Source organism: Vitis riparia, chromosome 7 (assembly GCF_004353265.1).
Source record: "Vitis riparia cultivar Riparia Gloire de Montpellier isolate 1030 chromosome 7, EGFV_Vit.rip_1.0, whole genome shotgun sequence".
Lineage (NCBI taxonomy): Eukaryota > Viridiplantae > Streptophyta > Magnoliopsida > Vitales > Vitaceae > Vitis > Vitis riparia.
The window spans coordinates 24,707,474-24,733,676 of NC_048437.1; the positions used below are offsets into that span (position 1 = coordinate 24,707,474).

A 26,203-nucleotide genomic window follows, 5' to 3' on the forward strand; every position below is an offset into this window, starting at 1 on the left:
ATAGCTCATTATAAATGATTATATATATATATATATACTGTTTCATGTGTACGTTTTGGATTTGGTTTGCTTAATTTATTGGAACGACAAAAGTTAGAGTAATATCATTTTTTAAAAATTGAATTTTAAAATATGTGGATGAGTATATCTTCTCATCCAACTCTCCATTAAAGATGACAATGTGATAGGTTTTTTCAGATACCCGTTCCGTCCATTTGAAATTTAAATAAATGGATTGGGGGTGAATTTAAGATTAAAAAAAAAAAAAAATCCAAAATAGATTTGGGTATTGCATTGTCCCACCTTGCCCTATCTTGATTATATATAAAATTAATTTAATTTAACTTTAATTTTCTTATTTTTAATATAATAATAATAATAATAATAATAATAATAATAAAATTTCAATAAAATAAGTTATAAAAAATTATCATATTTTAATTATTTATAAAATATTTTTATTTTAATGTAATTAAATTCTTTTTATAAAATTTAAAAAAAAAAATTCAAAAAAAAGTTAAATGGGTGGGTATGGAAATTCGCATACCCTCGTGCACCATCGCCCTATCCTGTCCTACTTAATTTTTTTAATGGGATGAAAATGAAAATGATTTTGAATAAATGGGATAGGGTTGGGATGGGTCCCCAACCGTTGCCATCCCTACTCTCCCCTTCTCTCTCTTAATATATTTGAATTTTCCATGAAGTAGTTCAAAAGAATGAGCAGACAGAAGGTAGGGGTCATTAACTAAAGGAAAATTGTTTTGGTGTGGTTGTCTCAAGGTGTAGCAGTTTGAGAATTCTTTACAGCATATAAGAAAGTGTTGATTTTGACGTGATCTTTATTTTCTCTACCAAATCATGTCTTCGCCTTATGATTATCTTGTGTACATAGATTAGAAGGTGGATTAATTCCTCATAATGATCCACTAAAATAAAACAAAATTGTTTTAATGGTTGTTTTCTCTTCTTTCATTTTCCTAGTAACCAAACAGAATGCTTTGAACAATATGAGACTTGGAGTCATATGATAGGCACTTCAGCCAGATAACAAACAGGAAAAAACGTCCAAATCTTTTGTGGTTTTCTTATACCATCTTGGAAACTAAATGATCTTAACACCCAATTAAGAACAGTAAAGGTGGGCCTCTTTCTTCTTTGGCTTAGAAAGAGCCGGCCCATTTCAACTGTAGAATTTCATAAAAATACAAATTTTTTGAAGCCCAAATTATTCGACTAGTTGGCCTGATGTGGTACATTGAATGAGCCAGCTCAGGTGACTCTCCATAGTCAAACTTTTTGAAAGTCCAAAAGTGTAAGATAAATAAATAAATCAATTGCCCCCACGGATTATGTTTGATTCTTTGAGCAATATAATTGCAATTTATAAAATTGAAAATATTTATACATCATATCTTTTTGAAAAAGTACTCCATCAAGATCTAGTAACCAACTCACTCAACTCAACCAATATGGGCTGGAAAAGCCCAACACCTTGGCCCAATTGGAGGCCCACTGAAATGGAGCAGCTGACCGGAATAAATGAGCATGAGGAGGACATGGCCTAACCTTTAGGCCATGCCCTCTTCAATCTTTCACAAAAATAGAGTGTTTGGGAGGTGGGGTACACCCTAAATGTCCCTTTTTTTAAGAATGCTTTTGGGGGTGAGGACCCACCAAAGTATATAATTAATTATTTCCTATTAGGGAAAGGGCCATAATGTCATTGAGACCCAAACAAATATTGGGAACATGCAAAAGATGATAATTTGGGAAAAATTTAATTTGACAAGACAATTTGTACCAATGTACTCTCTCTTTTATGTTTTTGACAAATCCCTCTCTTCTGCATACCCATCAAATGATAGAAGTTGTTCTCAATTGTACCACCCCGGATTTTGACTTTTCTTGGAGAGATTCAATTTAAAGGAAAGAAAGATTACATTAAGCAAAATAATTTTTCTTTCCCTGCCTTGTGTTGTTTTGTAATAATAGTTTAGAGATTAAGAAGATTAATGATAGAAATTTTGTTTTGATGAAAAAGGATAGATAAATCTTACCGTAGATGTGACTCTAGGGTGGTATGATCACTTGATTGATCAGCATGTGATCCTCGGAGATATGCTAATGGATTTTCTACTCATATCTTGAAGGGACTAAGCAAGATGATATTTTCTTTCACTGCTTTGTGTAGTCTTGTAATAATTAAGTTTTTAGATTAAGAAGATAATGATAAATATTTTGTTGTGATGAAAAAAGATAGAAAAAAATCTTACCGTGCATGTGACTCTCTGGAGTGGAGAGGTACTATGATTTGCATAAGCACATGATCTTCTAAGATAATATTAATTAAAATTTTCTACTCATTACTTGAGCAGACATGATTAATCATCTTCTTTCATGATTAAGGAGAAGAAGGAGAAAACATGAAAAGTAAAGAAAAAATATTATAAAAAATTGTTCATCTAGTCACTTCCTGTATAAGAAGATAAAAAAAAAAGACGGAAAGAGAAACATTTTCCTTGGATGATTCAATAGCAATGATGTCATTGAGATGTATAAGACATCTATCATTTACTATATGTTGCTAGTGTTGCTTTCTTTCATATTTTTATTTCTTGGTCTTCAATATTAAATGGCTCATATGTTTCCAACCTGGCTTCTTTATCCTTTTGCTACGTCACTTTGGTACACACCAAGGAGAGAGATCATTTCAGGCCGAATTGCAAATTCAATTGCTTGCCGATGAACAACCCACTTCATGTAGATATCTTTTACTCTCTATCAGAGTAGATAATATTTATATTATTCAAAATAGATCATTACAAACAGTAAAATAGAATTGGAACTTATCCTTGATCTTGACGTCAAAGCTTGTTTGATCTCATAAAAAGTATTTGTTTCTTTAACTTCGTAATCCTATATGATATGATGAGTACATCATGTTTGTATAAAAAGTGATTGTGACATTTGGATAGAAATTTGTTTTTCTAGAGTTATATATGTATGAACTTTTTTTAATTATGTAAACACATTTGAAAGTTGTGATAATTTTTAGATTCAAAATACATATTATTTACATAATTAAGAGTGAATTGTTACATATCCTTAATTGATTCATTTGTGATTTTAAAGTGGGAATTTACTATGTAGATGCGTCACACATTTGAAAGTTGTGAGGCATTTTAAACTCAAAGTGGACAATATTTACATAATTGAAAGTGAATTATTATATATCATCGTATGATTCATACGCGATTTTAATGTGAGAATTTACTTGTGAAAGAAAGCAATGGACGACATCTCATTAAAGGTTAAATTAATTTTTTTCTGTCTCGAATATTTTTGACTTAGAAGTAGAGTAATTCTTCTAGAATTACTGGGAAACAGAAAAATAGTACTTGATAATTCATAATAATATATAGACTACTAACTATGGATGTCTTGATTTAAAACTTAAGCAATTAATTGCTGACTTTAAAGTTGTCAATCTTCATATTGAGGTAGTTTAGGGTTTATTAATACATCATAAATAAATGTAGAGTTGCATGCATATAAATGAGCAAATTACATTGATAAAAAGACATGGATAATGTGGATAGAAATAAACTAAAATAGTAGTATTATTTTTATTGAATCATATGATATGTTTGAATTAAATTATTTATCTATTGTATCAATATAAAATGCATAAACATATATGCAGGCCAACCCTATTGTAATTTTAAAATTGCTTTTTTCAATTGCCATTTGACTTGGTAAGCACTAAGCTAAACCTATGTAACAATTGGTGCAGGGTGCATCCTTAGGAATAATAAAAGTTTTCCGGTCCAAAATTTTATGCTCCTTGTTGCTAACTCCTTTCCCAAGAAGAATGACAAAAGGAGAAAGAGAAAAACACACCCAAAAAATTTTCAAAAAAAAAGAAAAGAAAAAGGGTTTGCATTACCTAGGGCAAAACCCTAAAAAGAAAAAGTGCTCTGTGGATAAACATACAATGGTATTGATCTGTTAGCAACTTGGTATACATGTGTAAAGCTATCTTCGAATATAAGCTTTTCAAGGGGTCTCCTGAAAATAAAAGAAAATTTGGAGTTGTAAGGTTCCAAATTTTCTTTTCTTTTCTTTTCTTTTCTTTTCTTTTCTTCCATATATTCTTGGTTGCCAAACGAATTGTGTAGTAAACGGCAAGATGAGGAGTGCAAGAAGCTAAAAGTTACACAAAGTAAAAAAAAAAAAGAAAAAAAAGCACCTAATTATTATTGGAGTACCCAAGTCGGAGCTCCAAGTCCAAATTCTCCTTTGGATCTGACCTAATACGCTTCTCCCTTTTCAAAATTTTAACCTCATCTTCTTGCATGAAACTCTCTACTTTTCCAAGCCCAACAAAAGCTCTTTTGCTGCTCTTCTTCTCCTCCTCCTTGGTATCTCCATAATTCTCTTCATCAGTAGAGGCTGAGGATGGTGATGAAGAGAAAGCAGAGAAAGATGGAGGAAGTGAGGGAACAGCGAGATTGAACTGCAGGAATTTAGCTGAATGTGGTGATGAGAAACTAGGGTTAGGGTTATTATACTGAGAAGCCCAAGGGAGTGAGTGTCTCAACCAGGCTCTATCTCTTCTGTGAACATTCATATGACCCCCAAGAGCTTGAGCGGAACTGAATTCTCTCCTGCAGAAGCTACATGGATAGGATTTTGGAGGCCGTGAAGCACCATAGTCTAAGCTGATCAACCTGTTACACTCCCTCGTGGCTTTGACTTGGCCACTGCTCAAAGTCAAAGGATTCTTCTCCATTCAAGCTCAAATGCATATAAGATCAAGAAGGGAAGAGAAGAAAAGAAATGAACCCATCTCTCAAATTTTTAGACAGTAGAGAGAGATGTCGGAACTCACCGTGACTGCACCGCTGATACTGATCTGATATTGAAGAGTGGGGGTTAGCTTAGGTGAAATGAAATAAGAAAGTGGCATATATGCTGAAGCATAAGTGAACATCCCATTGAGAGCATACTCACTCGCAGACGTCTAATACTATATCTGGTTTTAATTTACTTGGCCAAATGTATGTCAGGTTGTAACTTGGCTTGCCTCATCTAAGGGAGATTCAACTGGGGAAAAACAAGAATGCCTGCATATAAATATATAGACACATAATAAATACTAGAAGTGAAATGATCTACAATTTAAATAGACAAATCGCACGTGAGAATTTGAAGAAAATTTTCAGAATATTTAGGGTTTGTTTGCAACTATTTTTTAAAATAAATTTTTATTTTAAAAAAAAAAATATAAAAAATATATTTAACCACCAAAATTTATTTTTTATTTTTTTATTTTTAAGAATAGAACATATAATATTTTTAAATAACATCTTTTAATTATTTTAACTTATTTTTTTAGGGTTATTTTGAGAAATAATTATACAAAAATCTTGAATAATTAAAAATAAAACCCTAAATATAAAATTTATTTTTAAAATATATTTAAAAATATTAAAAACAGTTTAAATTTTTAGACATACTTTTGTTCTATAAAAATAAGAAAATAATTTTTAAAAACTATTTTTTAGAATTATTTTTAAAAACAGTTATCAAACAAAGCATAAATATTTTTTCTTAATAAAATTTATATTATTTGGATGAAACATAAACAAATTAAGCAAGAGTAGAAAGAGAAATTTTTAGCAAAGCTAACTCACAGACACCTTAATAGAATCGTCGAATCTTAACTCTACCCTTCAGTCGCATGACTGAGCCCCTCAGTCGGGTAGACTGCTAGCTCTCTTGACCCTCCAGTGTAGTTTAACATAAACAAGCAACATTAAAGCCTTTTGTAGTATAAAGATTAATTAGATGAAATGGTTTTAAGAAAATGACTTAAAACTGTTTAAGTGAATGGAAAATTATGATCAAAGTGATAAGACACTTATTCTTTTTTTTTTATTTTATAAAAAAAGACATGTTTTTTAAAAAAGATGTCAAATGTCCAAAGATATCACCCTTCCAACCTACGTGTTTGATGTTTTAAAGTCACTATATCCAGAGAACCCCTTTTATGGCATGTCATTCATTCTAAGTCCCTTCTTCCTATTGAAGTCATTCTTAAATATGGTATTTCATTTTAATTATGTCCGGTGTTTTATTTTAAGGGATAATTGTGTTTTGGACTTAGTTGGACCAAAAAATTAAGTTTTGGTCCATATAAGTTCACTATTTCAGTTCAAGACCTAGAGAACGTGGGAAAATTGAGAAGAATGATATAAATTTTTTATCTTTCTAAAAATGATCTTTATTGATTATGAAAAAAAGAGTAAAAAAACATTAATTTAAATTTTATTCCTTTTGTAAACCTTAATATAATTTAATTTAATTTAGTGATTTGAAAAAAAATACACTCTTTTCCAAAAAAATAAAAATAAATTATTATTATTATTATTTAAAAATCAAACATCTTAGAAAATATATATATTTAAAATTATGTATGTAAAAACTAACTAAAAATATGTCAAAATTATTTTTTTAATATTTTTTTAAAAAATTAGTTTTCTAAAAATAATAAATTTTCAGAATAATTATTTTAAAAAAATTAAGATAAAAAAGTTTGTCAAATATTGTAATAGAAAATACTCAAAATAGTTTTGAAGGGTATATTGGTTTCTTCACATTTTATATCATTCCTATCAATTATATAACTTTTATGAGCCAAATCTTAATTTTTGAGCTCAACTGGGTCCAAAACACAATTGTTCATTATTTTAATTCATTTTCAAATTTGAAATTTTATTCTAATAAATTATGAGTAACAAGTACGTAATTTTACAACGCTCAAGCCATTATTATAAACAATACAAAACATTATTTTGATTTATCATTTTTTGTGAGTTGAAATGCCACTATCACTATCATTATATTCTAAGTATCAAACGACTGCTTCTAATTAAATCATAAATACTTAAGCCGAAAAAAATCGTGTTCAGAACATACTCAAAACCCTAATCACAATAATCCTTATATTTTCAATAATTTCAACAACATAAACATCCAATATGTTAAATATTGGACTAAGTTTACAATGTGCTAAACATGCAAGACTTATGATACAAGTGAAACGAGAGTTTAAGTCCAAAATAATCCATTTGTTGAAAAAAAATTATAAGAATAGTACCTATTTCAAAATATTTGTCAAACTAATCTTTTGTATTCACGTAAGCATTCACATAGATTTTTTTTTTTTTAAGTGTAAAAAACCACAGTTGGTAACTGTGGTTTTAAGAGTTTCAAAAATATCCTTAAAACCACAGTTACAAACTGTGATTTTACAATTTTCCTTAAAACCATAGTTCCTAACTGTGGTTTCAAAATTATTTTTAATCCACGTTCATTTTAATAATATTGTGATTTTAATATTATTTTAAAAATATTCTTTATCATAATAACCATAAAAAAAATATTTTTTGTCATGATAATCATAAAACCATAGTTAGTAACTGTAATTTTAAAAATATCATAAAAATCACAATCACAGACGGTAGTTTTACAATTTTCTTTAAAATCGCAGTCACAAACTATTTTAAATTTTTCATTGTAAAAAAGTTTATTTATAAGTGGGGAAAATTTCTTACCATTTTTCATTGTCAATTTAAAATTATTTTTTTGTGCAAATTATTCTTAATAAAATTTTTTGTTACGACTGTTTTAAAATTATATATATATCTTTATTTTTTCACATTTTTCTTGAAATTTTGATAAAAGAATTTGTCTTACATGCATTCCCATAAAAATTTATATATTTATGTTAAATAAAATATTTATTTAAGGAAATTTGTTAGAAATGAACTTTAAAAAAATTTGGTATATCGTTAAGAAATTTTGGTACATCCATAATTTATACTAAAATTAAAAATAAAAAAAATAAAGTTTTAAAATCTCATATTTTTTTAGTTATGATTACATGAGTTCCCTCTAATTGTGGTTTTAAAGAACTTTAAAACCATTGTCATACACTGTGGTTTTATAGTTATTACGACAAAAAATATATTTTTTTATGATTATTATAATAAAAAATATTTTAAAAATAATATTAAAATCATAATACTATTAAAACGGACCTGTATTAAAAATAATTTTGAAATCATAGTTACTAATTTAAAGAAAAATTATAAAACCACAGTTTCTGATTGTGGTTTTAAGAATATTTTTAAAAATTTTAAAATCACAATTATCAACGATAGTTTTTTATACTTAAAAAGGAAAATTCTATGTGAATACAAAAAATTAATTTGACAAATATTTTGAAATGAGTGCTATTTTTATCATTTTTTTCAATAAATGGATTATTTTAGACTTAAACCCGTGAAACGAAGTAAAAAAAATAAAGAATAGAAAACTGAAATTTAAAAGTCTCTTTTTATAATTTAATTAATCTTTCACTTCTCTTTCTTTCCTAGTTTCTGCCTCCCGTAATTTTCTTCATTTATCGCCCACAAAGGCTGACCCTTGTCTTTTCAAACAGGTCAACATCTCATCGGTCGTTGTTCATGTGATGGGCCTAACTTGCTTCTGAAAAAACTGCCCACACCCCCAACACATTAGGCTTCTTTCGGTACTGAAGAGATGTCCACCAAAAGGATCATCATGAACTAAGGGCTTTTTTTAACTTGTACGGCTGTTTTAAAAAATAATTATTAAAAAATAGTACTTTGAAAAAAAATTATTAAAATATGATACTTGTAAAGATATTTTCAAATCTATGATATTTTTTACCACCGCTTTGAAAAGTCAAAGAGATATCTTCCCTATTTTTCATATCAATATTACATGTTAAAAAAAATTAAATTTATAATTAATGTACCTCTTGAAGAGAGTTCTTTCATAATTTCATAAAATTGAATTTATGTTAAATATGTATATTTAAAAGATATTTTTTGATATTTTTTTTATTAGTCATATACGTTAAAAAAATTGAATTTATACTAAAAAAATATCATTTTCACAATACTATAAAATCAAAATTATCTTTTGAAGAGACATCTTCGATAATTTTCATATAAGTCATACAGTGAAAAAAAAAATGAATTTATATTGAAGGCATCTCTACAATTCCATAAAATTGAATTTATTATAAATATGTTTTTTGAAGAAACACTTTCCACAGTTTTTATATTAATCGCCTATCAAAAAAATTAAATTTATATTAAAAGTGTCTCTTGAAGGAAAACCTTTCAATATAAATTTAATTTTATAGAATTATGGAAGATATATTTTGAAAATACATTTTTAGTATAAATTGAATTATTTCAATGGATGATTGATACAAGAATTGTTGAAGGTGTTTTTTCAAGAGACACTTTTAATAGAAATTTAATTTTGTGAAATTGTAAAAAGTGTGTGTTAAGAAAACATCTTTAGTATAAATTCAATTTTTTTTTTACTATGCAATTGATATGAAAATTGTAAAAAATATCTCTTTAAAAGACACTTTAAATATAATTTGATTTTGTAAAATTATAAAAAATATCTTTTGAAAAGACACTTTTAATGTAAATTCAAAATTTTTTTAACATGTGTTAAATATAAAAATTATGGAAGGTGTCTCTTCAAGAGACATCTTCAGTGTAAATTCAATTTTCTTTTAACGTATATCATTGATATAAAAATGATGAAAGGTGTATTTTCAAGAGACATTTTAAAGTAGCAAAAATATCATAGATTTGGTAATATTTTTTACTATACTATATTTTAAAAAATTAATTTTAAATTCACCGTACAATTATAAAAAATCCTATGAACCAAGCCCTCATGCTCCAACAATTTGGAATTGGGAATGAAAACTAACAACGTTTTGTAACATGATACATGCTCCACATCTAATCCCTATATATTCCAAATTTTATCAAATAACCTTTTTATTATTTTTATTTCTTATTTTCATTATCTCACCTCTTATTCAAAATGAGAGAGGTGCATGATGAAATTTTACACTTGTAGGAACTAAATGTATTTAGCCAAAACCTCAAAAGAAAGTAAAATGAAATTAATCCAAATAAAAATATATGTGAAATATAAAAAATTGTTATCTTCTTAACATACTTTATAATCATCATTCATCAATATTTTGTGTCAAAATATCTATCAATATTTTTTAATATATCCCGACATATTTGTAAAATCGAGTTATTGATATATGTATCAAAACTAATATTTTATATGAATGTAAAGAGAAAATTAATAACTATATTTGATATATGTTTTTTTTAAGGTTATATATCATCTTTAAAAAGTATTAAGGAAATTAAAAATACTTGCAAAATATATAAATTTTTTGTATTTAGATATCACAAAAAGAAATATAAGGAAAAACTGTTTAAAGATTTTTTTCTTTTGTAAAGTTCAGGAAAATATATTTTTCAATAATTTAAGTTTCTTCCTTTTAATTTTTTCATGAAGAACAAAAAGAAAAAAAATAATTTTCTTACTTTCTTTTCTTTCTTTATATTTTTGTTCTCTATTTTCTTTTCAAAAGTTTCAAAAATAAATACAGGATAATTCTAAATGTTCAACCATTTAGATTTTTCAACTATAACAAAAGATCGAATGAAATTATTTGGTTACTCTTCTCTAAGGAAATCCTTAACCCTTTCTTTTCCATTTTCTCTTCTTCTCACTCTTCTACTCTTTTTTCCATGGTTTTAAAAATCGGATCAGACTTGCCGGTCATAGTTTCGATTCGATCCGACCACCGATCGATTACAGTTCTAGTTTGATCCAGTTAATTGAGCTGACCAAGGGTTGAATCAGAATTGAATCGACGATTGGACCGCTGAATCGAATGAACTAGCCGATTCCCTTCAAATGGGATCATTCAACCTTTTTTTATTTTTTCTTTTTTCTTTTTTAAAGACAAAAAAACGTTTTGATGCATTTTGCACCAAAACAACGTTTCCTATTTAGGGAATCAGATCACTCTATGAGGAGCCCATCCGACCCATTTGTCATCAAGTCCAATTTTGCAAGTTGAAGAGCTTAATGTCACAGGATGCTTCAAATGATCCTCCCCATTTACTTATATAGGAGGAGAGAAGCTTCTGGAGACTCCTGGAGCCATCTACACTAAGCCATTGGTGGGAAGAGTGTGGAAGGTTCTAGAGATGCCTAGAGATGTCCACACATCTCTACATTATGGTGGAAGGTATGAGAGGAGTCCAAGGCTTTCTAGAAGATTATAGGAATCTCTTGTATATTCTTGTACATAGGGTTGTACATAGAATAGGGTAGGATGTTCTAGAATATTCTTGATTTGTAAGGAACCCTCCAAGGTTCCAGAGAGTTCCCTTGGTGCCTATAAATAGGTGAGAGCCTCATTTGGCCAAGGCACCACCCAAATCACTTCCTAAACAAGCAAGTGAGCATCCAAGCACTTGTAAAGGTTTCCTTGAGTTAGTGAAAGCTTCCATTCTTTCAAGAGTTGCCTACCAAGCTTCTTAAGCTTTTGAGTTGCGAGTGTCTTAGCCGAGCGAGCTAAGCATTGGGGAGGGGGGGGGGGGGGGGGGGGGGGGGGGGGGGGAGGAACAAGGTTGACTTAGCAAGATCAAGCGTCTTGACTTGTCTAAGTGCCGCACGAGTTTAGTGAACGACTAAGTCCGTGACAAGTGGTATCGGAGCGCGGTTAAGAGGTGGGCATATCAAAGGAAGCATGTCGGGCTCTAACGTGGAGGAGACTAGCGAGCAAACCCGTGGGAGGGAGACCGAGCCTACTGCACGGGGCAGGGGCAAGAAGGATAAATCTCGTGATGTCGTTGCCAACATGGAGGCAAGGCTAGCCAAGGTGGAGCTAGCCATGGCGGACACTCGGGAGGGGTTGGACTTGATCGAGCAAGGCATGGAGAAGGGCTTAGAGGATCTAAGGGAGCAGATCCAAGACCTTCGTGAGGGGGTGCAAGTCTCACAAGTTCAGCCAGTGTCACACGAGGAGTTCATGTCCTTCCAAGGAAAGGTCTTGAGCATGCTTGCTAGCATGGAGTCAAGGATGGAGGCCTTGGCCACTCGAATGGAGTCCCGAGACCAGGAGGTTAGGCAGGAGTTGGCCATCTACAAGGCTGCTGTGTCGGCACGGGTCATGGGCACATAGGAGGCATCTAGGGTGGAGATGCCGAAGCCACATGGGTTTAGTGGCAAACGGGATGCCAAAGAGTTGGATAACTTCTTATGGCATATGAAGCGATACTTTGAGGCTATCGCATTGACGGATGAGGCGGTTAAGGTGAGAACTGCGACCCTCTACCTTACTGACACAACTACTCTATGGTGGCGTCGAAGGTTTGCCGATATGGAGAAAGACATTTGCACCATAGAGACGTGGGAGGACTTCAAGAGGGAGATTAAGAGGCAGTTCTACCCCGAGGACGTGGCTTACCTGGCTAGGAAAAACATGAGGCGTCTCAAGCACACAGGTTCAATACGTGACTATGTCAAGGAATTCTCTTCGCTCATGCTTGAGATTCCTAACATGACTGAGGAGGAATTGTTATTCAACTTCATGGATAACCTGCAAGGGTGGGTCGAGCAGGAATTGAGGCGTCGAGGTGTTCAAGACTTAGCCACTGCCATGGCAGTAGCAGAGTCTTTAACGGATTATAAGAGGGGAGACTTCTCCAAGGTTGAGTCTTTTAAGGATAGCCACACCATGGGTGGGGGAGACGAGGTTCCAAGGGACCACAATGCTCCTAAAAAGGGATCAGACAAGACGCCTAACATCCAAGAAGGAAGGGGTAAGGCGGAAAGGAAGGAGTTCACGCCTAAAATCAAATGCTTCCTATGTGACGGACCACATTGGGCACGGGATTGTCCAAAGAGGAAGGCGCTTAGTGCCATGATCGAGGAGAGTGAGCAGGAGGACGAAGCACATATGGGCTCAATGCAGCTACTAGGTGCCCTCCAATTCAACCCAAAGCCTAGTACGCCTAAGACCTCCTTACTAGCAGGGGTGCGAGTAAAGGAGGAAAAAGGGGAGCGAGCTGAGGTAGCCCGCACACACATGGAAGAGGTCACCAAGGGAAAGGTGAACTCAATGGGTAAGAGGAAGCAGCACTCTAAGCATCGAAAGCGCACGGGTCTGCATCCATCTGGAGCCTCACGGGAGAAGGAGGTGAAGAACATCCTGGCTGAACGGGTCACCAGGAGACAAAGGGTCCCTCCTGTGATAGAGTATCTAGTCCAATGGAAAGGACTACCTAAGAGGCAGGCAAGCTGGGAACATGTGGATGCCTTGAGGAGGTTTTGGAAACACATCGAGAGGTTTCAGAAAGAGGCAACGACGAGGACATCGACGACATAGGTGGGGGAAAGTGTCACAGGATGCTTCAAATGACCCTCCCCATTTGCTTATATAGGAGGAGAGAAGCTTCTGGAGACTCCTGGAGCCATCTACACTAAGCCATTGGTGGGAAGAGTGTGGAAGGTTCTAGAGATGCCTAGAGATGTCCACACATCTCTACATTATGGTGGAAGGTATGAGAGGAGTCCAAGGCTTTCTAGAAGATTATAGGAATCTCTTGTATATTCTTGTACATAGAATAGGGTAGGATGTTCTAGAATATTCTTGATTTGTAAGGAACCCTCCAAGGTTCCAGAGAGTTCCCTTGGTGCCTATAAATAGGTGAGGGCCTCATTTGGCCAAGGCACCACCCAAATCACTTCATAACCAAGCAAGTGAGCATCCAAGCACTTGTAAAGGTTTCCTTGAGTTAGTGAAAGCTTTCATTCTTTCAAGAGTTGCCTACCAAGCTTCTTAAGCTTTTGAGTCGCGAGTGTCTTAGCTGAGCGAGCTAAGCATTGGGGGGGGGGGGGGGGAACAAGGCTGACTTAGCAAGATCAAGCGTCTTGACTTGTCGAAGTGCCGTACGAGCTTAGTGAACGACTAAGTCCGTGACATTAAGCTAGGACCCTTGGGTATAAAAATTTAACCATTAAGGTATGAAATTTTTTTATTGTATTATATTTTCAAATTTTTATTGTATAAAAGTATAAAACACTTTCACATTTATTTTTATAATAATTATGTAATGTAATTAAAAAATAATATAAATTAATTAATATAATAATAAAATACAAAAAACATGCAAATAAAATTAAATATTATAATTTTTTTCATTTTAAATATATCTTTATATTTAAATATTATAAATGTTCTATTTAATAAAATTTAAAATGTTAATATATTTATATTTCTTTATCAAATATAAAAATGAATATTATTAAAATTTTTAATTATATATCATTTTAATTTCTTATAATTATTTAAAATTTCATATAATATATAAATTATTATTTATGATGTTATCAGTTCGACCGCAGTCCAATTAGTGAACTATGAGTCGATAAATTTTCCAATTCAATTACCGATCTAATTCTGAAAACATTGTTTATTGTTTTCTCCTTTATTTTCTATTTGCTTTTGAAGATTTTAAAAAATAAACATCGGAAAATTCTAAATGTTCACACATTCATATTTTCCAACTCTTAACAAAAGATCAAATGAAACTCCTTTCTTCGACCTCAAATCACTCATCCTGAGAAAATTCCTTTTACCTTTCTCCATTTTCTCTATTCGGCACCATTTTCTACCCTTTCTCCTTTTGTTCTTTATTTTATTTTTTCAAAATTTTCAAAAATAAACATAAGAAAATTCTAAATGTTCACCCATTTAGATTTTCCAACTCCAAATTACTTGGCTGCTCCCTTCTTGGACCTCAAGTCATCCGTGAAGAAAATCCTTAATCCTTTCCTCTCCATTTTCTCTGTTCTTCCCCCATCTTCTACCCTTTCTTAATAATAATAATCATAAGAGAAAAAGAAGAAAGTGGGGAAGAGAGGAGAAAATAATTAGGATTTTTAGGTGGAAAGAGAAGGATTGAAGGAGACATGTCCACTGATAATCAAATCTACAATTATTTTTAAGATCAAGTCAATGTCCATTAACTTATCAAGACGAAATCAGAGAAGTTACACAAAGTGGAAATTGTTACATTTCTTTTAATTACAATTTGCATTACTCCTTTATCTTTTCTACTTACCATAATTTTTTTTGGTAAATATCGTCTAAAATCTCATCCTGTAATGCTACTTAAAATTTCAAAAGATACCCACTGCCAAAAACTTTCACATTATATAAGATATATAAGATTATTAATCAAAGTACACAAAAAATCTGCCACATCCAGTGCCTAGTCCGTGATTTCTATGCTTAAGTTTTGAAACTAGTACCTACATTTTTCACATTACGGTTATGGGGTTTAGATTGTCCAACAAAACTGAGCTATGGCCTCCCCAACACCAAGGGTCATCACTTCATTGTTTCGATGAGTTTGAATTGAGAAGGATGCAGAGATAATTGCAGAAGCGGGACAGGGATGATGAAGGAGATTGTAGTTGAGGAAGGTGACGACCAGAGCTTGAATGGGAGCCCTACAATCTCAATTCATCCGGTATCTTTACACCCGACTGCCACCACCCCCTGCAATTTCCTTACCTCTCATTTCAGTTCTGGAACCCATTGATATTTGTTGCTGTTCTTGTCCATTGACCATCTGGTACACAGCATGTATCTAATCCATTATACTTTGGGGTGCCCAATGCCAGAAGGTCCATGATTTATTAGACTACCTTGGCTAGTGGTAATGTGACGATTTACCATAAGAAACAGAAAGATCAAAAAAAGTCATCGAATGCCCCCTCCCGATCGCTTTCCCAGTGTTCAGATCCTGCAGAAGGAAACCATCAAGAAAAAAACAAATGAAGTTATTTGCAACATGTCCTATTTAAACAAAACCAACAGTACTTTAGAAGGTCCTCATTTGTAACAGTGGTTATTTTAAGAGAACTTCGTACATTTGCACCTTCTAGAATTTGATGTCAAGCGGTTAAACATGTCGATCAATGATGTGCTTAGTTGTGAAAGAATCGAAGTGCACAGTTAGACAAGGAAAAGTAAACTGACCTGAAATTTCAGTTACTGAAAGATCCTGAACAATCATCTGGAGAGCATCCGGATGGAAAGAAGAGTAAGTCACTGAACTTGGAACAGGGGTTGGAAAAGTAAAATCAGAGGCAGTGGATGTAGCATCAGAGGTAGAAGAAACAACATCACCCCGGTCATATCTAGCAATAGACCCTGATGTTGAACTCGAGTTTGACGACGTATGCAAGATCATTTTCAGCGCTGAGACCTGTTCTGACATGCTGTATATCATCCTGAGACACACTAAATCATACCTAGTATCAGCCAAATGACATGCAGAAATTTTTTAAGTTGAAGTTGTTTATATACTTGTAAATCGTAACTCTTAATTACTTGTAAATATCTTTAGGGGGACAGGATCCCTGAATTAGTTAGTATACCTGCTAAATAATCAATCTCACCAAGTGAGAGACATTTAAAAATTATCACTAAGTTCATAAATCTCTGATTGTGTAAGTTAACATTCACATGCAATTTATTGTGGACTCACAATTACAGTGCTCGAAACAATGATCTGGTGAACCAATTCTCCAGCAACTCACTTTCTGGTTCAGGTCTTTCAGCCATTCTTGAGTCTTCTACATTCCTGAAGTTGGATTCTCCAGACATGTGCTCTTTTTTTCTGATTACCATGTGTTCTTTTTTGTCTTACATAAACAACCTTGATTAGTTGTGGTATTTTTACAAAGACATTGTGATATCCACAGCCAGACAAATCATTGAGAGATCAAGCTTATTGGTCATACTATGAATGTGTGCTATCATGTGCGTGAGTGAAAAAAGCTTAAGAAAACAAGCAAAAAGTTCAAGAAACTAATGTCTAGGCCAAATCCAGCCCCACTAATCATCCTTAAAGAAGCTCCTTTCACCTTCATTACCAGATGTAAAAATAGAAATACCCATGGTCTCCATCAAGGAGGTTTCTTCTTCCTCCAAAATATCCTGTGCGATCTTTATTTTGTACTTCTTAAGAAACTTCTTCCAATACAAGTCAGCATCTTTTTTACTGTACCAAATACTTTATCATTTGTGATTTTCATTTTACAGATTTTTGCAAGTTTGTAGATATTGTAATGTTGATCATGCTAACTGCATTCATTGCTTACTTTCTAAGTGTCCTTATCCTTTCTTGGTTTTCCCAATGGTACAGTCCTGGCAAATGAAGATAGGGCTTTTCTTTTTACAATTTCCATTTCTTTTAGATTTCTTATATTTTCTAGGTTTCCTATGTTTTGGACGTCTTATTATTTTAGGTTTCTTAGATTTTTACGGTTCATGATTAGCTAAAACAAGTAGGATTGCAATCCTTTTCCTATTATCTGTATGATGAGAGTCAATGAATACTTAATATGGTGAAGATTGGAAGATGTTCATTATTATTTATCAATAATTTTTTTTTTTCAAAATTCTATCAAGGAAAACAGCAAGTTCTTCTTTGTTCCTATTGTTCTTGGTATTCTATCAAATCAACAAGAATTTAGATGCCTAATTCTTAGTATTTTCTCTAAGAAAATCAACAAGGTCTAGAAAATGCTGTTCTTTGTGGTCTATATGCCCACTTTTCATTTGGTATCAGAGCTGAAACCCTATGGAAATCATGAACCAGCTAAAGCTTTGTGAATTCAGATGACTTCATAGATTATGATTCTTCTATGATTTTATGATGAATACACCAAGGATGATGGTCATTCATATCTGCATTGATTATCTCACAATCTTTAGTTCATATTGATAAATCATTGACCAAAGTGTATTCCTAGGAATCAGCACACTACTGCAAATTGCATAATGAATAGATTGTATTCCTAGAATTCAACACACTACTATAGTAGGATAGTCACCCTTATTCATGTAATTTTTCCTCAGTCAATGAGCATTTTTTTTGTTCTTGAAATTTTCTTTTAGACATCTATCAACAAAGACAGTTAAGTTCTTCTTTCTTATTTCCCTTTTTTCTTTTTGTGGTTTATTTGGTGTATTTTCAACAAGATTGTGGGGTAAGAGCTACTGTCGAGGCTCTCCCATGGAATCAACAACACTTTAGATGTCTAGCCCTTGGTATTTTCTCTAAAAAAAATTAACAAATTCTAGAAGATGGTCCCTTTTATTGTTACTCAATCATGTCTCTACAAAGCTGTTACATCACCCGGTCCATTTTTCTTGCACCAAATTTTGAATTATATATATATTTGGAAAACTGAAATTCTTGGAAGAATTTCCAGATTGAAGAATAGGAACAATATGGTGTGGCTGTGAACAATAAGGTGTGGCTTTGTATTGGTATTCATGGTAACAAGTTGCTAAAGTTTAGAGGTAATGATGATACTTTTGATGGCAATCATGATGGATTAAAATGATGACAGCAATGGTGATGATAGGGGTTGCGCTGATAAAATGTTGAAAATTAATGTAACTGTGGTGGTGTTCTGGCAGGGGACAGTGGCATCTGGTTGGAAATTTTTGGTGGTGATGTTTCTGGTGAAAGCTTATTGAAGCATCATTGATCAGAAACAAAAGTGGAAGTGGGTGATTCTGCCAACAAACATGGAGGTAATAATGGTTGTTATGGGTTATCTGTAGCGGTAGTAATGGTTACGAGTCACTGGAAGCAGTGAGAGTGATGGTGATGATGATTATGGCTGTTGAAAATAATAACAATGATGGCAATGTTATAATGGAGGTGACTGTCGGATAGCGACAGTGATATGCTTTAATGGAGGTGAGGGTAGTTATGGCACTGCTTAAGTTAAAAGTGTCAATGATTGTCAAAGATGATAGTAGCGAGGTTGCTAAAAATCATGGTATGTTAGTTTTGATTTGGGGTAGTTGCAATGGCGGTATTAACAAGTAAACTAAACAAAATTTGGCCATGGTGGCAAAATCAGCATCTGGAAGGAGTCAAAGTTGAAGGTGGTGGCAGTGTAGTTGCAGTCCAGCAGAATCAAGGGATTTGTGAAGATAATATTGGAATCTAAGTGATTGTGGTGGCAATTATTCACTAAATTCCCACCCTAATTCCTAGCACCAAACATGCCATAAGCCAAATTATAACCTCCATCACAAGAAAAAAAATAAATGAAATGAGTTTAAAGCAGCATATAAAAATTAACTTATTAATTTTAAATCTATTTTTTATTTTCCTTCACTTTTTCTTTCCTTCTACCTTTCCTCTCTATTTTCTTTTCCTCAAATTTTCCAGAAACCAAACATAGTTTAGATTAGTAGCCTTTGCATGTTGAAATCTCATTCTTCTGAACTAGGAAAGTATTTGGTGCCTATTCAACCAACTTTTGTAATTTAGAAAGGCTCATCTTAGAAAGTTTGTACTCACAATCACAAGATGATTAAACAAACCAATAATGATATGTCCCATCTCAAAACCATACAATATTGCAAACTGCATGATCAATATATGTGTGCACATGTGTGTTTCCCATCAATCACCGCTACTTTGCCTTTCCTAGTAGCCTCTTAAAGACAAAAATAATTATTATATAGTAAATAGAGAAATCCTATTTTCTTAAGCAAGTTTCTTTATCTATATCGATCCAGTTTAGCATGAGATTCCTTTCACATTTTTTCATTGAGATTGAGTGAAATACAGTAGTTTGTTCTAAGTTGTATCCTAGCCTACTGTTCCAAAATCTATCCCCAGTTCAATGTCAAGTGGCAATTTTATAACGAATCACTCCATCCAATCCATCATACAACATGATGGGCACTCCTCAAGTTCCCAAACAGATCAAACAAGATATTATCCACCAGTTTATCACCAATCAGCTCCATCAATACAAGCCTCAAAATTATTCTTTGTTCTACCTTATCCTAGAAATATTCTCACATGTTGATAAATAACTTTGACCCTCTTTCACTTTTTTACTGTATGGATAGAGTAGCAAAATTTTTACTAATTCTTGGGTAATGAAGCCATGCACAAGGATATTCTTCCCCAAACAAAAGCTACTGGAAATTTTTCATAAAAAAACCCCCTGTAAGGTGACAATCCTAACAAAATCAGAAAACAGAAATGACACCATTTTTCAAGGTTTGGAATCTTTGGATTGCATATTAATTATGTTTTATCTCATAATTGTGTTCGACCTTCCTAATCCATTTATGAATGAGTCAAATTTGTAGTTAGGGACTTCAATGCATTTTCACTTGTTTAACTATTGCATCAAGTTGACACACTTATCTCCCAAAATCATAAATGACTTGTTTAGCTCATACAATTATGTATTATTAGAAATTCAAAAAAAAACCTTCACTAATAGTTCTACATATGATTCTATTACATTTTCAATTTAATAAAGCAAGTTAAACTACAATTTCCCTAGATTTAGTTTTAAACAGGTTAAAACAGTCATAATTGTGTCCCACAAGGCATAATTGTGTCAAGTTGACACATAATTTAACAGGTTATGCTTTTCAATTTGAACGAGAATAGACCCTAACCAAACCTATTTGTTAATGAGTTACATTATGGTGTTGGTTCCTATCTGAATTGAATTGTGTCTTAGTGAAAGACATAATTTAACAGGCTATGCTTTTCAATTTGAACAAGACTAGACCCTAACCAAACCTATTTGTTAATGAGTTACATTATGGTGTTGGTTCCTATCTGAATTGAATTGTGTCTTAGTGAAAGACATAATTTAACAGGCTATGCTTTTCAATTTGAACAAGACTAGACCCTAACCAAACCTATTTGTTGAATGAGTTACACTACAGTGTTGTTTACCTATCCGAATCTAATTGTGTCTTAGTGAAAGGATTCTAACTTATTATTAAAGGAGTTATGTTCAAGTTAAGGACCTTTTGGAATACTCTTACCTTGACGTGACACTGATGCAATCCGGCATGATCCATTACAACCCATGTAATAGTGCCTTGAAGACACTATAAGCTGAAAGTATTTCGGAGTGGGATTAGCTATCAAGGCAGAGATATTAGTGTTATTGGAGAATTTGATGCAGGCTAAAGCTTTGTATCTATCCAACTTAATTGTAGAGGAAGATTTTTCTCTTGTTATCTCTTGAGTTTCTAATAAGAAAACAGGTTCATGGAAGTTTGATAGTTGACTCCACAAAATTGTAGATGTTGCTAGTGAGGTGAGATGCCCCTTTTCTTTGGTTCTTGTTCAGCTAACGAAGTTGAAGGTCAGTTAGCAAGCAAGGAACAAAGGATTTAGTTCTTTTGTTGGAGACTTTTTTCCTCCATGAGTGCATAGAGCTTTTATAATGTGTCCTCATTGCTTTCTCTGCCTATAGTCTGTACAGATAGTTCTACTTTCATAGAGCACTATATGTTTCTAATTTCTGATAAGCAGTTGTAAATCTTGGAAGGACTGCTCCTCCTTCTACATATTTTCCATCCAATGACATAAATATGTTTGTTTCTGATTTAAAAAAAAAAAAAATGTAGCACAAAAAACAAGCAGTATGATTAACCTCATTGGCAATTACCTTAGTTTCTCTATGGCATAAGGTTATTCTAAGCATTTACAGATCACACTCCAATGGATGGGATGCCAACACTATAGTCAGATAGTCACATCGTTGTCCTTGGAAGGCTATTGCTCAAGTCTTTCAGGAGTTTTCCAAGTTTACTCGATTTGTAGTAGGAGATGGGGAAAGAATTCGGTTCTGGGAAGACTTGTGGTGGGGGGATCAACCTTTGGGTTCTCAATATCCAAGACTATTTAGAGTAGTCACGGATAAAAATAGTCCTATTTCTTCAATTCTCGAATCTACTCTGTCAAAGGACAGCTTTGCTGTCCACACTTCTTTCCTTATTTTATCCCACAATTGTTTCCTTATTTCTCCATTTATTATTCTGTCCAGTTAGTATACATTATTTGACAGATTATAGTTTACATGTATAGGGCTAGAATCATGCGGGAATTTATTTGCTTTTATTTGCTTTCCATGTATAGCATCCTTATAAAGTCTATATATGATATACAAAACTCAAGGCCAAGGTAGTTGGCCATTCACATAATATTTTGACATACTCATCCCTTTTCATGGAACTTTAACTTTCGACGCAACCTATCTGATCCTGAGATAAAAGATTTAGAAGGTCTCATGCGGTCACTTGATTGTCTACATGTGTCATTTTCGGTTCCAGATGCGAGATCCTGGTCTTTATCTTCTTCAAGGCTTTTTACAGTCAAATCTTTCTTTCTTGCCTTATCCCAATGTTCTGGTTCTCCTCCAGTTTTCCCTACTAAGTGTGTTTGGAAATCTCAAGTCCCTTTCAAAGTTAAGTCCTTTGTCTGGTTGGTGGCACACAAGAAGGTAAATACTAATGACAAGGTACAACTGAGAAGACCCTACAAAGCTCTTAGTCCTGATATTTGTAAGTTGTGCATGAGGCATGGAGAATCAGCTGATCATCTTTTCCTACATTGTTATTTGACGATGGGGTTATGGCACAAATTATTTCAGTTAGCCAAGATGGATTGGGTTCCCCCAAGGAGCATTTCTGACATGCTGTCCATCAATTACAATGGCTTTGGTTTATCGAAGAGAGGGATAGTTTTGTGGCAAGATGCTTGTATAGCTGTAATTTGGGTTGTGTGGAGGGAAAGAAATGCGAGGATTTTTGAGGATAAAGCAAGGAATTCAGAGAATCTTTGGGATTCTATTCATTTCCCTGCTTCTCTTTGGGCTTTTTGTTCCCAGGTTTTTAAGGGAACTCCCCTTATTATGTTACAACTTGATTGGCTAGTGGCGTGTAATTCCTTTGGGTTTGTCTAGTCTAGAGAGTTTGTTCTTTTTTACTTTGTATTTTCTTGTTTTCGTATTCTTGTTGTTTAGTTTTCTTTGGTGGAAGGATTTCTCATCCTTCTCTTGTATTTCTTTTTTCTTTTAATATATTCCTTTGTCGTTTCCTATAAAAAAAAATTACCTTAGTTTCTCAGACCAAGGCTATCACTTCCATTGTGATGATACAAGGTCATATATGATGGGAAAATTATTGGCTTTTAAGGTATGAAGATTTGATATCTCAAAAAAAAAAAAAAAAGACTCATGCCATTCTTGCTGACAAATTCAGGCATATTTTTTGTTATGGTCTACTTAGTTCTAGAAATATTTCAAAGGTGGTTTAAATTAGAACCATGACCGAAGTTGATGTCAAACTGAAATACAAAACTTATATATGTTCAACCAAAAGGAGTTTTTTTTTTTCCTTTTGCACACCAGCTAAAGAAGTTGAATACTGCTGGATGCAATGGGTTTTTCCAGAACCAAGGAGCTTCTGTTGGGCTAGAAGATTCGGAGCTTGGACAAACAAAGGAAGAAGATTTAGTGAATGGCTCTCCTTTCCTTATCTTTGTTATTTTGGAGAAGCACAGCCATGAACTTTCAATGAAGATGAGCATTCATCAAAAGCTGGAGGAGAAGTCCCTTTGGGATTGGCATCAGGTCCCACTAGGATCAGTTAATGTGCACTCCTGGTTTCATAGATAGTCTAAATTGTCGATAACAGGATATAGTTTTGTTGCTTGTTGGTGATGTGTGTGTTTTCTCTGTTCTTTGGTGCCACTTGTAAACCCTATATACATGGGGCGCCCATTTTTTTTGTTAGGCACCTTTGAATGGACTTTTTGTTTGCCTATAATAAGAGAATCAACTAAAGACGAAGTCTAAACCTCACTGTAGGAATCGGAGCAAAATAATGTTCTAATATCGATATTTAGGGTTAAGCTCAATGTGTGTTTTATAGTCAATGCCCATTTTGTTAGAATTCCTGTTCTACCTAGCATATCTAACATGTATGAAATCCAACTGGGACATCAAAGGAAATAATGTCTTAACAGGTTATATATTAATGCTACCTGTTCAAAGATTCCTGGAGTTGCTGAACTCTTCTCTCAGTTTCTTCTAACCTCTTGCGTCTTGCTTCACTGGATTCCTCGGCTTCTTCCAATTTCCTTTCAAAGTCATCAGCTCTTTGTTTTTCTGATTGCAGCAAAGCCTGTGATATACAGATTTCTTGTTAAAAGAAAAAGAAACATGGACACTACAGAACCAAGTCAAACAGTAACCAAACAAGGAAATTAATTAACAAATAAAAAGAATATTTATTAAATAAGTCATGCAAACTGAAGTAACAAGTTAAAAATGGAGCTCATGCGTCACCAAAAACTGCACATGATATGCTAAGCCAATAGCCATTTTTATAAAAGAATGCATGATGAGCAATCCTAGTTTTGAAATTACATTGCAGCAGTTGATCATCATCAAACTATCAAAATAGTATTTTGATTATATGGAACTCCAGTGAATCATAAAATTCCTTTTAATTAAAAAATAAGTCTAGTTCCTTGTAATTTGGGAAAGTTAAAAAGCAGAGAGATAGAGATAAGGGGAAATTTAGTAAGTCATACAGTTGGCTTAGGGTTGAGTATAGTGTGAGTGGGTTTGGTTTAGGCTGAGAATTCTCAACTTGTTTAATGAATGGATCAAAGTCAACTTGAGGGTATAGCAATCATTATCATTTATGATTATCATCACAACTTGAAACCCATCCACCAATTCAAGCCACCTTATATATCTGTAGATAAAACATGGAGCTACTTTTTTTATGGGCACTTAACCATTATGAGGACCAAGATGTAAAGGAAGATAGAGGAAACACTTCAAATCTTGGAAAGAATGATCATAAGAAAAGTAGATGTTAGAGTGCATGATATACATTAGTAGTTCAACACAGTATCAAAGCTTCGTTTGGTGGGAGGTCATGTGTTCGAACCTCACTACTGTATATTTACATTTATAATTTATTTAGTAAGCCCAAAAGAGGTTGATTAAGGTTGTTTGCCTATGGGCTTGTGTGTGTCTCCATGTGCAGGTATGGGGTTGCAAGTGAGGGAGGGTGTTAGAATGCATGATATACATTGTAAGCCCAAATCCTACAAGCTTAAACTTTAGGAAAAATTGGTAGTTCAACAGTAGGCAATAGAATGATGTTAACCTTTTCAACATATGGTGGTAGGAAGACACGATAATAGACTTTGATGAAATCAAGTGGAACATGCATTCCTCAGCTAAGCAAGGTGAGAACTTGGAATTTGTAGCATGACAAAGTCTGAAGACTCACTTTTCCAAATTTATTTTGTTCAATAGTCAACAAACAAGCCTCATTGAGCTATCATACCAATCTCAATGTGATTGAGTGGTTTGTGTTTGCAAGATGAGCTTTGAGAAACCTTAATATGGAGTATGGAAATGGTGTGTTACTTGGAGCAGAGAAAACTGCAACCTTCATAGTGAAAATCCCATAGGTCTTAATGGTGCCCTTTTTTTTTTGATAAGTAACTTAATGGTACTCATTTGAGCTCACAATTTTTGTTGGTACATATTTTTAAGCAATTTTATTTAATCATAAGAGTGCATAAGGTTGAAAAAGCCTAAGCACTTAAGTGCTTTTGCATAAGCACAAGTTTGCACAAGTGCTTACGATTAAATGTTTTTGGTCTCTACTTGGGTGTTTAATTAATTGAAACCCATTAGGGTTAATTAATTAAATAAGACCCGTGGGCTAGAGTAAGTGACCAACCAATGATGGGCCTAGTCAATAGTCACTAAAGCCCACAAGTGTTCTATATGAACTTTCTTAGGGTTTTGGGCTAATAGACTTGATCTTTTATTCTTTCATCTTCCGTAGAGAGTAATACAATAGAAACACTAATCACCAACCCTCAATAAGAGTAGTCACTCTACTCTAGTGCCAAAGAAAAGACAAGAGTGATTGGGTGGAAAATCTTTGGTCTTCAAGATCGCCTTCAATACTTGGAATTTGAAGTTTGGGAACATCCAGACCTAAGGTCAATATTTTAACTCTAAAGAATCAAATTTTAAAAATTAGTATTGCTTCCATTGTGCATAAATCTAGATGCCAATAAGTCCTTGCAGCAATTTGATGTCAAGAATGTATTTTTACATGGTGATTTGGAGGAGGAAGTCTATATGGAAGCTCCATTGGGATTTAATGAGAATTTCAATAACAACCATGTGTGCAAGCTATGGAGTTTGAAATAAAAGATCTTAGGAGATTAAAGTATTTCTTAGGCATCAAAATGACTCATTCAAAGAGCAGTATTTTTATATCACAACAGAACTATGCTCTTGATCTATTAAGGGAAACCAAGATGCTAGGATGTAAGCCGGTTGACACCGC

At 33.2% G+C, this 26,203-nt stretch overlaps 2 protein-coding genes across 3 annotated transcripts in view; both read right to left on the reverse strand.

Annotated features, from left to right (window-relative positions):
• Positions 1–4,252: 4,252 nt before the first annotated feature.
• On the reverse strand, positions 4,253–4,795 carry LOC117918187 (transcriptional regulator SUPERMAN-like). The gene has a single exon (XM_034834699.1). It carries the CDS (start codon positions 4,793–4,795, stop codon positions 4,253–4,255), a length of 543 nt encoding a protein of 180 aa, XP_034690590.1.
• Positions 4,796–15,144: 10,349 nt separating this feature from the next.
• Positions 15,145–26,203, reverse strand: part of LOC117919391 (myosin-11-like) — a 50,903-nt gene continuing 39,844 nt past the window's right edge. Inside the window, exons 25-27 of one of the 2 annotated variants that reach the window (XM_034836574.1) lie at positions 23,859–23,998; positions 15,995–16,248; positions 15,145–15,758 (exon numbers count right to left, since the gene is read on the reverse strand). In XM_034836574.1, coding sequence (XP_034692465.1) covers positions 15,706–15,758; positions 15,995–16,248; positions 23,859–23,998 — 447 coding nt within the window. In that variant the 3' untranslated portion in view covers positions 15,145–15,705. Of the gene's footprint in view, positions 15,759–15,994; positions 16,259–23,858; positions 23,999–26,203 lie in introns of those variants that run through there. The other variant, XM_034836576.1, reaches the window with a different exon arrangement.

What these genes read in the sequence shown, in the direction of transcription:
- LOC117918187 (XM_034834699.1), bottom strand. Translation starts at nt 4,795, where the DNA reads ATGGAGAAGAATCCTTTGACTTTGAGCAGTGGCCAAGTCAAAGCCACG.